Below are 14132 nucleotides of genomic sequence, written 5' to 3'. Positions count from 1 at the left end.
AAACTTAAGTCTACTTTTTAAGAGACAAAATGGCAGCTTCCATAGTTCGTTGACATCAAAAGTACGATAAGTATCTAGATCTACCATCGATAAGATACGGATCATTAATAATTTAATAAAGATCTTGATATCTTAGAGTATTTTTAATATAGATAGTAAATTCAAAATTGGTATTTATAATTTTATCTGGGTTAACTGATTGAGGTATAATTATAAAATAATAAATAATGTTACTAAATGTATTAATTGAGAGAGACTTGAGTTGAGATTCAGATGAGATTGACTGGATTAACTGGATAGTCCCGGATAGTATACACTATTCAGATACATTTAACATTACAATAATATTTATTAATATACAATACAGTACACTGTACAGACAGTACCACAGTATTGGATTATTGAGTTAATAATTGAGACATTGAGTCAGAGTGACTGAGAGTGTATTATTTTTGGTAAAACTTTACATCGCAGGACCCTAGTTTTTCAGGTCAATTATTTGGCAGCTGTCTATCTGCACGTATGATGACATACTGACGTGACCTCACCTGCTCGCGCGCAGAGCGCACCCGGTCACTGCCCTCTCTCTCTCTCTCTCTCTTCTTTTAGTACGTTAAATCGTAGATCTATGTAATATAGATTTAGATTTTTTTGTACAAATTATTCTTGGAATAACTATTAATGTTTAGATGGTATTTCATGTTTTTAATTGGGGAATTTTAATTAATATATTATTAATTAAAAACTAGACTTAGTCGGCTTTGACTAGTAGTAGTGTAGTAGATAAATATTAAATAGTAGATCTAGATCAGCGGTTCTCAACTTTTTTAGCTTGGCGACCCTTTTTACAATCCCCCACTCTGCCGCGCACCCCCCCCCCTCCGCACACACACACAGCAATAGTAGAATAGACAATAACAGTAAAATTTTTTGATGGTCTTTGGCGACCCCTGCCAAATCGTCAATCGACCCCAAGGGGATCGAGACCCACAGGTTGATCTAGATTCTAATGTAATTGTACAGTGTATTACATAATAATAATAATCAAATCATTGAAATGATACTATAATTTATAGTATAATGAAATGTGTATATTAAAATTAAGTGTATATTTATTAAATTTATATATATATAAATGTTATAAGCCTGGTGGTGACACAGATGGGGGTAGTGCTGTGTGTTTTTATTATTATTATAGTTTTTATATATATACTTTCATGCTTATAGCATTCTGAGAGCGCTTTTGGTCCAATCTCATTTGTGGACCAGTGAGGGAGAGAGGGTATCTAGGAGTTGGTTTTCCGTGCTGCCTTTAAACGCTCAGTAAACACAACTCTGCCAGAGTCGGGTGTCGAACCTCGAGCCCCCTTCTAGGTAGCCAAGCCAAGTTCAAGCGCACTTGGCCTCTCGACCACGCTTCCCACATTCTGAGACTACGCAAATTGCCCCAGGCCAGCGCTAGACGAGCAGTCGACCATGACAGTACACGCCAGTTCAGCAAAGACCTGTGCTGTAAATATCACGCACATAAATCACAGCGAATGTAATCAAGCGAGTGGTCAAGTGACATTCCATGCGTTCTAGAAGGCCAGTAGAGACCCTATATAAGAGCGAGTGTGTCAGAATCAAGACTTCACGTTACCTCGCAATGTGACCAGTACAAGGCGAGAACCAGCACGGTGTGTGAAGTCAGTGCGAAGCAGAGACTAGGTTTTTGTAAAGACAGTGTTAATGTTGTTGCCAATCGCGATGTATTTGAAATTATACTGACTCATACTTTGGAGCCCTGAGTTGTGAGGTTCTTTAAGTTCATTGTGTTGTGTGGTGCAGTTTGAAGAGAGCCTGGATAGTAGGAGAGACGTTACAACTGGTGTCAGAAGTGGGATCTAATCTACTATGGCTCGTCTGGAACTGCTGAACGAACTAGAATTGAAAGAACTGAGGCAAGAACTCCGTGATCAAGGGCTGAAGGCAATTGGAAACAGGAAACCTTGAAGGTGAAGATCCGGACATCTACCTTTTCGAGTTAGAACCCGATGTAGTGGAGCTGTTGATCGTCTTTCAACAACAGATGTTGGCTGACTTTCAGAATGTGTGGAAAGATGACTTACAGAAAGAGACCTGTACCAGAGTAGAACAGATGTACACTTCAGTGAAATAAGTGACGAGCCCCGAGCTGAAAGCTTTGTACGAGGTGGTAGAAACCCTGTGTTACAATGGCCATGCTAGTGAAGATGGTGCTTCCTGCGACTCTTATAGGATAGTAGGAGAGACATAACATAGAGATCTATATAATTTTATAATATAGACTAAATAGATTATATATATTATAATATGGACTATATAGAATATAGAACCTATAGATCTAGAGTAGATCTTTTCTAATTCTAGAATCTAGAGTAGATCTATTCTAATTCTAGAATCTAGATCTAGTGAAAAAAAAGTAGTCATTCTAGTTAGTGTAGTAATATTCTAATATATACAACTAGTCATAATTTGGTTATTTATAGGCTTCTAGATTTAGATTTATTTTAGATTTAGACCTGTCACATAGTACCATGGACAACTAACCTATTCAAAATAGACTATCAGTAATTAGGTCTAGATTCTAATCACTATTGTAATTGTAGTGTACAGTAGGTGAGTCATGTATTACATATGAATAGATCTAAAATATATGTACATTAATTTTTATAATTGTGGTGGCGACTGACACTGGTAGGATAGGGTTAGGGAACCATAGGGGCAGTGCTTTTTTTTTTTTAAATAGGTGCCAGTACTCAGTGATGGATTGCCTAGTAGAACTTTTAACTACTAATAATAAACTACATTAAAATTCAAGAAAAGTAATAATATTTTCCTTACTTTGAAAAATGTGCCTGTACGCTGTACTGGTGTGTACTGTCACAAAAAAAGGACTGCATACTGGTATCCACATGTTTACAATCTTAAGCAGACAACATTGATGACAGGCTAATTTACTTCAAATATTTTTTTAACCATAATTATTGGCAATGGGCTACTCTTAAAGGAAAGTACTGTGATCTGAATACTGCACATACAAATCACTTGTGATATTCCGATATAATCATCTAGAAATAACTGGTGAAACCTTGTTGGCATTTCTATCACTTTCGAGAAGAAGACCTTTGTTAACCCTAAATAAAGAGTGATATAAAGACAATTCACTATGATACAATGCCCAGTGTGAAGTTGGTCTGGTACAGTGAGTTAAGCATAAAGTTGGTCCAGTACAGTAGAATACAGGATGAGGCGGAGTCAAGTCCAGTAGAGTTTATCTAAAGTGAAGTATTTGAACAGTCAGTGTTTTGTGTTGCCAATTTCTACAGTAGTGGCTTTTAATTTTATGAATTACAAAATGTTATTTAGAGCCTGAGTTGTCAGCTTCTTGAGTTGGTTGTGTTGAGCAATGTATTCTGGAAAAATACTATTTCCCCCCTAGATATAGTTGGGTTGAAGATTCAATAACTATCACCTTCTATTCTGTTCTTGTGTTAAAGTTTTTAGTAAGGGTTAAGAATCTAGTCTATTAATACTTTTAAATAGTATTTTTGTGTATTTCAGAATTACTGGTATGGCTTTTTTAACTTTAGCTGTTTGCTGCCTTCTGAGCTTATCAGTGGTTCACAGCCAGCCTTCAGAAGCTGAGAATGATCACACAGTATTTGTTCTGATAGGTGGAACAGGAGATTTAGCAGCCAAGTATTTATGGCAAGGTGTGTTCAATGTGTATCGCTCTTACATGGACAGAGCACAGTCTAGTGAATCTATAGGTGGGCCACTTATAGTCAACCTAACCTTCGATTTTTTCACTGCTGCCAGACAAAGCCAAGATTTGGGAAACGCAACTGTGAAGAAAATTCTCTCCTACAATGTCACCTGTGATCAGGAAAGTGAAGATGGCTTTTCCCTCTCACTGTGTCAGAAGTGGAAATCAGAGCTAATCAACAAAGTGGTCTATACTCCGTTGCAAAATGAAGAAGATTTTGTTTCCCTGTGCTCTCAGATCATCAGCAAATTTTCACTTTCTGCTTCTCAAGCAAAGAAAGAGGTTTTGATATATATGGCGATAGCTCCTTCGGCATATGAATCTGTCCTGCAAAACTTGAATAAGCATTGCCATGGTCTTCGGGAAAATAAAGTGAAAATCAAAGTAGCTCTAGAGAAACCCTTTGGGATAGACAAAGCCAGTGCAGAGACGATGTCTAAACAGATTTTAAAGTACTTCAGAGAAGATGAAATTTATAGAGTGGATCATTTTTTGGGCAAACCAGTAGTGAAAGCTATTTTGCCGTTTAGGTAATTTATTTAATATTCTGTAAAATAGTAATTTTAAATTTACTGCAAAGTAAGAACTCTTAAGAAAAAATGGTTTTAGTCATTCTAAAAATTGTATTGGTCACAAGTGATTACTTTCATTTAATTTTCATGTAAAATCTTTTTCAGAGCTCAAAATTCCGAGATAGAAAAGATTTTAGACAAAGATCATGTTGAAAAAGTTGAAATATTTCTTAAAGAAACTATTGGAATTGAAGGTTGGCCTTTTACCAATATGCTGTTTTTTTTTTTTTTTTAAAAAAGAAGCCTTTGTTTAATTATGTTACTACTTTTTATGCTCTCAGATTTGTTCAATGGTGGGATTAACATACAATTTGATAAATTTAGAAATAACACTATAGTTAATATTTCTTTTAATTTCTTCAACATATTGTTAAGACGTGGGGTTGAACCAAGGAAAATAACTCACCGATTCTCAGATCGCTGGTATCTCTTCGATTGCAGAAACACAATCCGACTATGATCAATCAATATCCCCAATATAAAGAAATAATGTTACAATCTCTAAATCAAATTTACTTATTCCGATTCACTAACACAATATAAAACAATTCTCAGTCAAGAAATCCAAAACTCATAACTCAAGTTTCTTAACACATTTACACACTAGTCAAGGTCATTTACGCCCAACAGCATAAACAAAAATCACCCTACTTTGCACTTGGAAAAAAATGGTTAGTCAGGGAGGAACAGGGTTACAACAATATAATTTCCATTCAAATTTGCATTTTAATTTTTAAACTAGAATTATGAAATCGAAGAATGAGTGTTTTTTAACATTCAATTTATCTAGTTATTTAAAACTGATATTTGGTACTGAAATAAGGATAAATAAATGAAGGTAATTTCTTTTGAGGCCCTTGTTTGTTATAAAGCCTTATATCAACTCACTCTCTCTGTATGGTAAAAAGTTTGTACACATTATTTCTCCCACACCCAATGTTGGATTAAGCTGAAATTTTGAACAATTATTTCCTGACAACACAGAAATCAATAAAAAAAATATTCATTTATTTAATTAACTATTGGTAATTAATTATTTTATTTGGTATTGGTTTGAACAAAGGAAAGAAATACTATTTGCCAGATGTGGTGGTATAGGTTGAATTAATCCATTTGAGGACTCGAGCCCTGAGTGAAATTTTTTTATGCATTTAAAAAAAGATCATGTAAACATTCATCAAGATACCCCCTTTCACAACTGGTCCAGTCAAGTGATAGGATCATAGCTCATTGAGAAAGCTAAACAAAAACAATAGGTAAAAATATTTCTAATCGCACAGATTTATTAAATAAGTCAATCATACATATACAAGACTGATCCAAACTAACTGACACAATTACACTTAATATAAGCTTTGTTTTTTAAAAACATGTTTATGTTTTTCTTGTTAATATGTTGAATTCCAGTATTCCCATTTGTGAGATGTCCAGAAAAAAACTGAAATGTGAATGCCCAAAATGAAGAGCTTTGGTCTTAAAGCTGCTCCCCACAACACTAGACCTTGTCATTGTTTTTCTTTACTGTAAATTTGCTACATTGTTATGTTGTAGCTAGTAATAATGTTAACATATTTGTGTTATTTTATTTCAGATCGAGTTCATTTATACAATTCTTTGGGTGTCTTGCGAGATATTCACCAGAATCATTTGACACAGCTGTTAACACTTGTTGCTATGGACTTACCTTCAGACCTTAGAGATACAGCTAAAGTCCAAGAGAATAAAGAACGACTTCTTCGTCAGGTTGAGACCGTACGCAGGCACAACTCATTGTTTGGACAATTTTCAGATTATGCTGACCTTGTGAAAAAACTGGAGTCCAATCTATCTGTTTCAGTTGATGTTCCCACTTTTGCTGCCACTGTTGTGAAGATAAACTCCCCCAGATGGCGCAGTGTACCATTTCTGTTAGTGTCTGGCAAATCCCTGGATATCAGGGAAAGTTTTGTTCGAATCATTTTCAAAAACAATTACGTTTGTGTTTCTCAATGTGATGACCAGACAGGGAATGAACAAAGTAGCTACTTTAAGCAAGTGGTATTTCATATAGGTCATGGAAGTGTCAAGAGACCATCTATTCTAGTTTCCAAGTCTTTCAGAAATCCAGTTTGTCCTGACAATTTTTTAGAATCCATTGATCCAAGTTTGTTTACATCAGTTTCTGTGTATGGCGAAAAAGCCAGTCACTTTTATGTTTGTTCCGTTGTCAAAGATATACCTGCGTATGAATCAATTATTTCAAATATGTTGGTTGGCAAGCAGGAGAATTTTGTCAATACAAAGATATTACTTCTCTCCTGGCAGATATGGGATTATCTGGTGAATGCTGAGAAGAAAGTTAGAATCTATGATAAATCAGATCCCAGGGGGCATTTAAACTTTGTTATTAAAGAGAGCCAGCTGGAATATGTACATGATGATGATGAAGGCAATGTAGTCATAGAAGATGAGAAAGTAGTGACCCACAGTGAGGTAATGCATGAGTATGTTCAGACCCCTGCAACCTTTCTCGGGCGCAAGCTGAAGACGAGCCACAGTGACCATTTAGCATTTTTATTGGCCAGAGATATCGACTTGGCTGCTGGTGTTGAAATACAGAATAAAGGTTCCTTTCATATTGCTTTCTCTGGTGGGACATCCTTAACAAAACTGTTTCAGGTGCTTGCACAGTCTTTTGCCAACTTGCACTGGCATTCAATCCATGTGTGGCAGGTAGACGAGCGTTGTGTGCATCATCAGGATGAGCGCTCAAATTTCCAGATGCTGGACAGGGAGCTGTTACGGTTTGTGGACATACCTTATTCCAACATCCATGCCATGCCTGTGTACACTGGTGGCATGTTGTGTGATGATGAACTGGGAGGGGCTCATGCGTACGCTGACTCTCTTCGGCATATTGTCCCCAACTCACAGTTAGACTACGTCATTTTAGGCCTAGGTGCAGATGGCCACACTGCTTCACTGTTTCCTTTTAGCTCCGACATTCATGTAGACACTAACACATTTGTCGTCACCACGGACGATGGCCCGGCGGAGACCAATCGCCGCATGACAATTACATTGCCTTTAATAAACAAAGCTAAGAATGTTGCCATATTTGTGACTGGTAAACATAAAAGAGATATTGTTAACCAATTGGAAACCTCCAAATCAGTGGATAAGTATCCTGTATTGGGAGTCAATCCAATAAATGGAACAGTTACTTGGTATATGGATTACAATGCATATACTGGAGGTATCCATGTACTTTAATATGTGTAATATATTTTTAAAGAATAAATGAAATGTGTTTTTGAATATTTTTCTATTTATTTACAGTATATGTGGGTGCAATTCTAATCATATTTTAATATTTACTGAAAGAAAATGTTTTAGAAAGATTGTTTTATTTTAGAATAGAAATTAAATTTATTGTTCTTTTTATAGTAATGAGATTTTCACATTCCAAAATTATCACTACAAAATGTGACTTTTTTCTTTTTCTATCATTGGGTGTTTAAAGTATAAGTAATTGTGTTGATTTGTTTAAATTAATGCACACATAATAAGTAGTATTATTAGTTAGTTAATTGCAAAGCAGACTTTTTAATTATTTTTTTTATTGCTTAGTTTATTTTTTTTTTTGGGGGGTGGGGGTTCACATTTAAGTTAGCTTATATATATATATATATATATATATATATATATATATATATATATATATATATATATATATATATATATATATATATATATATATATATATATATATATTAATGGTCATGTTGCAATTTGCATTTTTGTTTTAAAATGCAACTAAAATTTATTATTAAATATTTTTTGTTAAATGGTTTTGATGTGCCATAAACTATTTTACTAAAAAAAAATGCAACTTATTCTTTAATGACTTTGATGTCCTCTGAACTATAAAGACAGTATTGTGACACCTTAATATAGCTTTGACAAGTTTAAACTCTGTACATCCTATCCTGACAACTTGGCCTAAATTGTGCTGGCTGATGGGCAATTAACAAAACCTACTTAGTGCATTTGTTATTTTTAGAAAACCAATGTTATTTTTATCAGTTATTCAATTATGATTAGTGAGTAAGAGTATACTAAATAATAAAATATCTGAATCAAATCCAGCTCAATTTATGTCAATCTGTAATCATCACTTTATGTTAAATGCTTATAACAAGTTTGTCTGATAAGCATGAATGATGAATCTACATACTAATTATGCATTGGTATTTCAGTTGATATAATTTTTGATTGATTATTGATTTTTATGTTGCAAATCAATTTTTTGTTGTTTTGTTTTGACTTGTGAAGAAATGTTTGTCATTGTGAATTCTCATGCTGTTTTCTTAATTCTTTTTGTATTTCATTTTGTCTGCTTTTAAATATTTAAGAAATTTAATCTTTCTGTAAAAATAAAATGGGTGTTGGATTAACTTCTCTAATCATCTTAAAACACTTGTTAAATCTGTTGGTATTACAAATGTTGCATTGGTTCAAGATATTGTTCTTTATAATGTTCTTAAAGAAATGTTTCAAATATGGACATTATTTATGGTCCAAAACATTTTTCTTCATATAATTGATAGTCTAAATAAGACTATGTTTATTTGAGATTTTTGCATGTGTTTTTTTTTTTTTTTTTAAACTTTTTTTATTCATCACAATGTAAGTCCAGTTTTTTCTGCATATGTTTTTGTTGAATGTTTAAGAGAATTCGGAAAATTATTATTTATTGACATGTTTTAGAATATATTGTTTTAGCATTTAATAACATAATTAAATATTTGTTCAATACACATTGACACAAATCGATACTGTAACCTCATTCTACTTCTTTTCTAGGTTAAGTAAAAAAAAAAATTATTGAGTAAACACATATTAATTATAATTAACCAATCAGAGAAAGAGGTCAGGAAAAAATGTGCATTATTCAGTTTCTGGAAGGTGATAGATCAGAGAAATATTTAAAATAGAAATCTTTAAGATTCTAGAAAAGAGGATTTTAAAAAGTTTAAAATGGGGGAAAGTGAGTGCATTTAGCCTGCTACTCTTCCGCTAAAACAAATTTCAAAAACCAAAGCTGCTATTCACTGGAGTCCAGCCACTGGTAGAAAATGGTAAAATGCTTTAGTTTTTGTATTGGAGGGGGGAGGGTAACCACAAAACCCCTTTAGGCTAGGCTCATGAAATTTGGTGTAGTTTGCTTAAGTTAGCTGCACTGGGGCAGTAAGTAAAATTTCCCTTTCAGGCAATGAGGTCCGAGTCAAGTGATGGTTTGAACCCTTCCTCTCCCGGCTACACCCATGTGTCATATTATAGGTGTAAGCCTAATTCTCTACAAAATATATAAAGCTTGATATGGCATCGAAGACTGGATGTATGCTTGCGTAGGATTACATACTGTATTCTATTTATACATGTATGTAATCTGAAAACTATAAACAATACAATAGCAGCCTGAGTTGTAACTGGTCTTAGAGTTGTTACAGATCCAAAAGTCCTAATGTCTTTTGAGTACTTTGTATCTTGGAAGTCGGTTATTTGTAAAAGTTGAAGTGAAGTCGATAGGAAAGTTCTGTTGTGTCAATATAGTCAAGTGCTATTGCAGTGTGGATTTATTATTGCAGTGGTTTTGTGAAGATATATGTCAAGTAGTGTTGTAGGGTGAATCATTGAATTCATGTTTTGAAAAAAAGAGTTCATAAAAAGAAAGAAAAAAGAAGTCAAGAAGTTTTTTCAGTGAATTTTAGTCATTTTAGATTTCTCTGGCAAGTGATTATGTTTGTGCCATTATATATACATAAAGGAAAAATAAGCATTGTATTGTAAACACAATCTGAACATAAACTAAAAAATAAGCACAAAAAAACAGTAATACATATATTGCATTGATGTCATGAGGAGACTGTAAGGCTGTGTAGTCATCATTTTTTTATGTTTGACAATTCCTTTAATTCACTCGGTGACAAAATAGTTGTATTGGATAATAAATATAAGTGTGGCCGGGCGTATAATGGGTTATTAATTATATACAAGTGAAAAATATATCTCAATCAAACTGACTTTTTGTGTCTACACATTTACCATACCATTTACCACTTATATATAAATTCACTTTCCTTACCCTTTATAAAGCTTATATCAACTCACTCTATCTGTTACAAATTTTGAACACGCTGTTTCTCAGGTCAAGTTGTTTTGTACAATTATTCATTGTCCCTAACAAAACACTAATAATTAAAAAATAAAACAATTAATTCATCAAATAGACAAAGGCATATTCCTTGACACTAAAATCAGACTGATGCGCTCCCTGGTCATGGCCACATTCGTATATGCTTGCGAGTCTTGACGTTGTCTGCAGCGCTAGAGAGGAGGATCCTAGAAATGGAATTGAGATGCTACAGAAGGATCCTGGGTATCACATAAACTCATCAAAAAGGAAGAGATTAGAAACAGGATTACTACAGCGATTGGACCCGACGATAACCTATTAACTACTGTCAAAAAAAAATGCATCGAGATATATATAGCTGTAGACCTAAATGTTGCTTTTTTTATCTTGCTTGTTTACAATTTCGTTTTAATTACATTTTATCAAGTCGGGCCAGGTGGTTACCCGAATGATTTGGAAGCAAAAGCATGTTTCACACTAAGCACATCAGTGAAAGTAAGTAGCCATATGAACAATGCTAGTCTATGAAATGTTTACTTTTACTTTTAATAATAATGGCAATATCTTCAATCCCTATGGGCCTCAAATGTGTGTCCCGCAGCCTTCGTGAGAGCCATTGAAAAGTGTGGTTAAAACTACCGCGAGTACGCTATTCTGCCTCAACGTGGCGCTCGTGTGAAAACGACCATTAGAAGAAGTGGTTAGCCTAATTGAATAGCAAAACAAAACTCCCGTTAGAGTGTCCAAGGGAACGTGAGAGTGGTCCCATTGCACAGAGCGGAGTTGAAAGAGAGCTCCTACTGTCCTGTCGATAATACATGCGCCGTTCCTCAAGGGACCGTTACATTAATAGCGAGTCCTGCACGGCTAAGTTTGGTACAACATAGGAAAATGGCGGAGGTTCCTGGTCAACTCGGCCTATCGGAAACAGCAATGCTTTACATAGCATTGACTCGGATCTCTTCCAGACAGAACGGTTGTTCAAACAGATTTTGTTTTTTCCTCCCTGTTAAATCATGTGGGTTTTTCTTTTTAAACCTAGAGCTCAGCTCTTATACAATCAAACGGTTAAAACTACTGCTTTATAAGCATTGATAGGCGAAGAGATCTCAGTACGCCATACTATCATTAGGATACGACCAAAAGGGCTTTTGGCTTTAGCAAAATGATTGCACAAGGTGACAAGAGCTTTCGGACAAGATACAAAGATGCGCTGACGGTGGAGACACTTTTCTCTAAGTCGCTCCGTTTTTGCCTAGGCCCCAACATAAAAGATTATAAGCGCCTCTATGATCTGCAGATGGTCTCATCATGTAAACGAACGAAAAAAAAAAAACAGTGGACAGAGCACCATTGCTTCCACTTAAAAGTTTTTTTTCCTGAGGAGTCTCTTGCTGAAATTCCTCGGGAAACAGTGAAAACGAAGTATGGTGACGTCCCGGAGGCGTAGGCCTAGTTGTTGGGCGGTAAAGCGCTTGACTTCCGAACCGAAGGGCCCGAGTTCGAATCTAGGTGAAGACTGGGATTTTTAATTTCGGGATCCTTGGTCGCCTCTGAGTTCACCCAGCTCTAATGGGTACCTGACATTAGTTGGGGAAAAGTAAAGGCGGTTGGTCGTTGTGCTGGCCACATGACACCCTTGTAAACCGTAGGCCACAGAAATAGATGACCTTTACATCGTCTGCCCTATAGACCACAAGTTCTGAAAGGGAAACTTTTTTTTTTATGTTGACGTCCCAAAATTAGATATCTAGTTGAGATGTCAATAAGAAAACGCAAAATCAATAAGAAATAAAGAGCCTGGCTATGATGGTCTCTAGCTGAAGTCCATAAAATGGTTGTGCTGCTCTCGCGGAAATTTCAACAGACCTCAACAATGTACCTTGGGACACCACCATCCACGGGCCGGTCCTACAGGCCCTATGCGAAACGGAATGCGCGGGGCCCAGTCTGGGTAGGGATAAGGATAACACGTGAAAATTAAGATTTTGTATTAGAAACTATAAATTCGTCTTTGCATTTTATTCATTCCTAACAAAGTACAAAATCGCTGTCCATTAACTTTACGAGCCATCTACAGTAGATAGTAGTTTTCCAAAAAAAAAAAGCCAATAAACATTTAGTTCTGCCTTTTAGATTTAGGCCTACTATCGACTAGCAAAATATCGCTTTTTAAGAGGTCGAGATAGATTTAGGCCTAGATCTATATTTGTATGCCAGTGACTATTAAAGTAAATTTAGTATTTGAACTTCTTATTCGCCTTATTATAACATTTATATTAAATGAAAGCTGACAAGGCCGCTTTTTTTTTTTTTAATCGCGAGTAGAATTGGCATTTTCCATATTGAATAACACCCAGAAATGACAACTGTGTTTGTTACTATAAGGTGATTTGCACGAGTTTTCAGATTTTAATAATTCCATTTCGTGACTTTTTCGTCCTACATTTTGCAATTTCAGGTAAATTCCAGGAACCCTTTAATGATAAGTTAACATTGTTTAATTGAATGGTTTAGGCCTAGAATTTGCGCGGGGCCTACATGAAAGTTCGGGGCCCACTGCCGCCGCATAGGTTGCAGTGGCCTAAGACTTGTCCTGCCACCATCACATTCCTGTATAAGAAAAGCGTTATGTTCGACTGCTCTTATTACCGAGGCATAACTTTACTGTCATTAGCGAGAAAAATCCTTGCCAGAATACTCCTTTACCGACTGCTTCAGTTCCTTAGTAATGCGATTTGCTTTCTAAAAGTCAGTGTGTTTCAGAGCTGGTAGAGGTATCCTACGTCGGGCATGATTTGAATTCATAATGCTCACGATAAAAACATGTTTTCTTTTTCTTCTTCTGAATATTTCCAATCGTTAAAATTATGCATCAGCGTTCATAGCACAAGTCAGTTCTTTTGCTCCGATGATATTATTAGGCTATTGAATTGATTAACAAGATTAACAAGAGAACAAGTACATTAAAAATTATTAGCTCAATACTGAGTCCTCAAAAGGTAACGTCGGTACCCTGCTATTTGTCTTATTTTCCTGGTATCTGATACCCAGCAATGCCCAGCATTTTTCTGTAGTATTTCCATTGACCACTATTGAACAATAGTTTCAATTTTACTGGAAGCGGATGGTAGGCCTACTCTTCCAAATTTTCCACAGTTTGCTCATGGCAGTGGATTTCAAGCTTTAACAGGTTTTCATCTCTTTTATTGATCCTCCATCTCTTGTTGTGTTTGACCCTCGGTATTTGAATGAGTTAACTTCTTTTAATGTTTGGTCATTCAACAGTAGTCTATGCAGCATTTCGTACTATCTCCACCACAAACGAGATTTATTTTCTGCAATGATTTCCATGCCAACTTCTCTAGTTGCAGCATCCTGTTTGGAAGTAAGATCTTGTACCTGGTCTGCATTTTCCCCAAAAAGGTCTAGATCTGTATTATTTGCAAAACTGAGATTGGAAATAGGGCGCCCGGTTTTGGTCAAGCATAGGACTAATAGGAATAATAAGATTTGAGTAGTTTAAGAATAAAGATAGTAAAAATCCATTCCAAAATTTTATTTTTTTTTTCTTCAGAGAAAAAGATTTCAG

At 35.2% G+C, this 14132-nt stretch overlaps 1 protein-coding gene across 3 annotated transcripts; it reads left to right on the top strand.

Moving 5' to 3' along the window:
• The first annotated feature begins 8 nt into the window (after positions 1 to 8).
• LOC106060912 (GDH/6PGL endoplasmic bifunctional protein-like) lies at positions 9 to 9177 on the top strand. Of its 3 annotated transcripts, none has more exons than XM_013218942.2 (4): positions 9 to 61; positions 3586 to 4320; positions 4468 to 4556; positions 5954 to 9177. In XM_013218942.2, exons 2-4 carry the CDS (start codon positions 3596 to 3598, stop codon positions 7612 to 7614), a joined length of 2475 nt encoding a protein of 824 aa, XP_013074396.2. In that variant the 5' UTR covers positions 9 to 61; positions 3586 to 3595; the 3' UTR covers positions 7615 to 9177. The 3 variants fall into 3 exon arrangements, with proteins under 3 accessions (XP_013074396.2, XP_055900364.1, XP_055900363.1); XM_056044389.1 differs by lacking the exon at positions 9 to 61 and adding an exon at positions 68 to 170; XM_056044388.1 differs by lacking the exon at positions 9 to 61 and adding an exon at positions 68 to 204.
• The last annotated feature ends 4955 nt before the right edge of the window (positions 9178 to 14132 follow it).

Source organism: Biomphalaria glabrata, chromosome 10, assembly GCF_947242115.1.
Source record: "Biomphalaria glabrata chromosome 10, xgBioGlab47.1, whole genome shotgun sequence".
In the NCBI taxonomy this organism is placed as follows: Eukaryota; Metazoa; Mollusca; class Gastropoda; family Planorbidae; genus Biomphalaria; species Biomphalaria glabrata.
Note: the sequence above shows the minus strand (reverse complement) of the source record. Positions and strands in the feature narration are given on the sequence as shown.

Excerpts from the sequence above, each read along its gene's own strand:
- LOC106060912 (XM_013218942.2), top strand. The coding sequence starts at position 3,596 with ATGGCTTTTTTAACTTTAGCTGTTTGCTGCCTTCTGAGCTTATCAGTG. Across the intron at positions 4,321-4,467 it reads AAAGCTATTTTGCCGTTTAG|AGCTCAAAATTCCGAGATAG; the intron begins GTAATTTATTTA and ends AATCTTTTTCAG. Across the intron at positions 4,557-5,953 it reads AGAAACTATTGGAATTGAAG|ATCGAGTTCATTTATACAAT; the intron begins GTTGGCCTTTTA and ends ATTTTATTTCAG.